The sequence below is a fragment of the Belonocnema kinseyi genome, chromosome 6, assembly GCF_010883055.1.
Source record: "Belonocnema kinseyi isolate 2016_QV_RU_SX_M_011 chromosome 6, B_treatae_v1, whole genome shotgun sequence".
In the NCBI taxonomy this organism is placed as follows: domain Eukaryota; kingdom Metazoa; phylum Arthropoda; class Insecta; order Hymenoptera; family Cynipidae; genus Belonocnema; species Belonocnema kinseyi.
In genome coordinates, this window is record NC_046662.1 from 76,655,563 (window position 1) to 76,657,655 (window position 2,093).

Consider the following 2,093-nt stretch of genomic DNA (forward strand, 5'->3'; position numbering starts at 1 on the left):
ACGCCAATTAGCACAAATGGTAAGTTCCGACAGTGCCTACAAGTGTGCCTACTGGCCGCTAGATGGCAATACCGGTTTCATATGTATACACCTGGTACAAGTTTTTCAATTATCATGATTTTGGAGATCAAAAGTCATGAGCTTTAAAAGATGAATTCTCAAAATTTATTAGATTTCAAATTTAAATCAATAAAAACACATAATTTTTCCTTTTTACTATTTTAATTAAGTATCTATAGCTGTACTTATTTCAGTTCCTAAAGAAACTTCCCATGCACTCAATCCAGCTTCAAATGATCCTAATGTCAGGTAAAATTATTGTTAGTTCGAACCATTATTGATGAGAACTTGATATTGTAATTCAAACTAAAGAATGTCCTTTCAATTTAAATAACTTCAAGTGGAAACTTAATTTTACATTATCTCGACCCTGAAACCAGAGGGTATTTCACACTTTTTTGAAAAAATAATTTAATGACAGCAAAGGCTAGTTTATTGCAATTTCTTCGCGTAATTTCAATCGCACTGTAAAGTGCGTTGTATAATTACGTGAAATTAAATAATATAGGCTCAAGACAAATTTGTAGAACTACAACGTGCTAGATAGTAAATAGGGCTACATTGTCAGACTAAAATTATACAAATAAAAAAATATGACAATCAGTGCGAATATAGGATGATTTCCAGTGTTAAAGGGTAAAGTATAGCAATGTTGTAAACATTGGATATTATTTTCCATACAACACAATTGAAGAGGAACTAAACTTCATACTCATCTTACAGACCTTTAATGTGCTATCTCCATACAATTTCCCATACTTTTGAGCCGCAAAGTTCTATCTTAAAATTAAATAAATAATTACTCTAAGATTTAAACATTTCCAAAGTTAAATTTTGCATCAGCGTTTTAATGATTTTTCCCGAAAACAGGTAGAAAAATTTGCTGCTTATTTGTAAACATCTTCATGTACAATCTATCCAATTTTGAAAAGGATTTTCTGTAAAGTTTACAAAATCAAAGAAAGCACCCTGCGGTTCTAGTGTCTCAAGATATCAAACTGACGTATACTAATAAACTGGCAAACTAAATTAAAGATTAAAAAGCAATAGAAAAAAACATACAATAATTGAGCGGAAACATAGAAGCTTCAATGTGGACAAAGAGAATGAATAATTTCGAAGATTATTATCATGATTAATTACCAACTGGTACATCGTAGGGTTGAACGTATGCGAGAAAGAGTCGAAGGAAATCAAAGATAAAGTATCCCTTATCTAAATGAAGCATAGCCATCTTATATCCTTCATCATTAGGCAGTTTAGGAAAAGTCAATCTTATTCTCTCCTCTTCCCAATCCTTTGGAATATTCGTTTTCAGGTGCGAAATATTTGAAGTTTTCTTTGCCTCCTCGGACAAGCTTTCCTCAAAGTCAGTCTGGCTCATGTTCAAAGGATGATATATCACAAAATCGCTAGTGGTAGTGCAATTCGACGAGGACGAGGACGATGAGAAATCGACCTCAAGAGGGTTCTGAAGTACACACACGTTTAAGGTTGCCATGATCAAAAGCAATGTTGTCAATCCTGATATGTTTGTAGAGAAACGCATTGCATTGTAAAAAATAAGCATTTTTAAACAAGATTTTTCAAATTAACTCTAAGATTTAACTTAAATAAAAGTTAGAATGCACATGGAGAGAGAACTTTCTTTCTCCAAGTGCAGTGATCGTACAGAATAAATTTAAATTGTCATTGCCTTGGAGCAGGGCCATTTGGTTGATACTGATCGCGTTTTTTTTACTTTTTCCAAGTTTTCGCCAGAAATAATCGTTACTGACAAGAGAACTACTATTTTGAACGGCGGTCACTATCAGACTGTCTTTCGATGGTTCGTAAAGGCTTCAAAGAAACCCCACAAACACAAGTGTTGTCGAACCCCGACGCAGGAAAAGAGATAGAGATAAAAGTAACTAGGTTACTCGATATTATGAGTCCACCAACCATTCTGTGAGTGAACTCAATCGTTTCAGAAGTACCTACTTTGAAACTGGTATTTGACACCATTCTCGAAGACACTTTGATTACGATAAGGT

The 2,093-nt window shown here is 33.7% G+C and overlaps 1 protein-coding gene across 1 annotated transcript in view; it reads right to left on the reverse strand.

The window, feature by feature from the left end:
- LOC117174770 (prominin-1-A) overlaps positions 1-1,855 on the reverse strand; it is a 58,564-nt gene extending 56,709 nt beyond the window's left edge. Inside the window, exons 1-2 of the mRNA XM_033364125.1 lie at positions 1,757-1,855; positions 1,204-1,584 (exon numbers count right to left, since the gene is read on the reverse strand). Coding sequence (XP_033220016.1) covers positions 1,204-1,584; positions 1,757-1,772 — 397 coding nt within the window. The 5' untranslated portion in view covers positions 1,773-1,855. The remainder of the gene's footprint in view (positions 1-1,203; positions 1,585-1,756) is intronic.
- Positions 1,856-2,093: the final 238 nt, after the last annotated feature.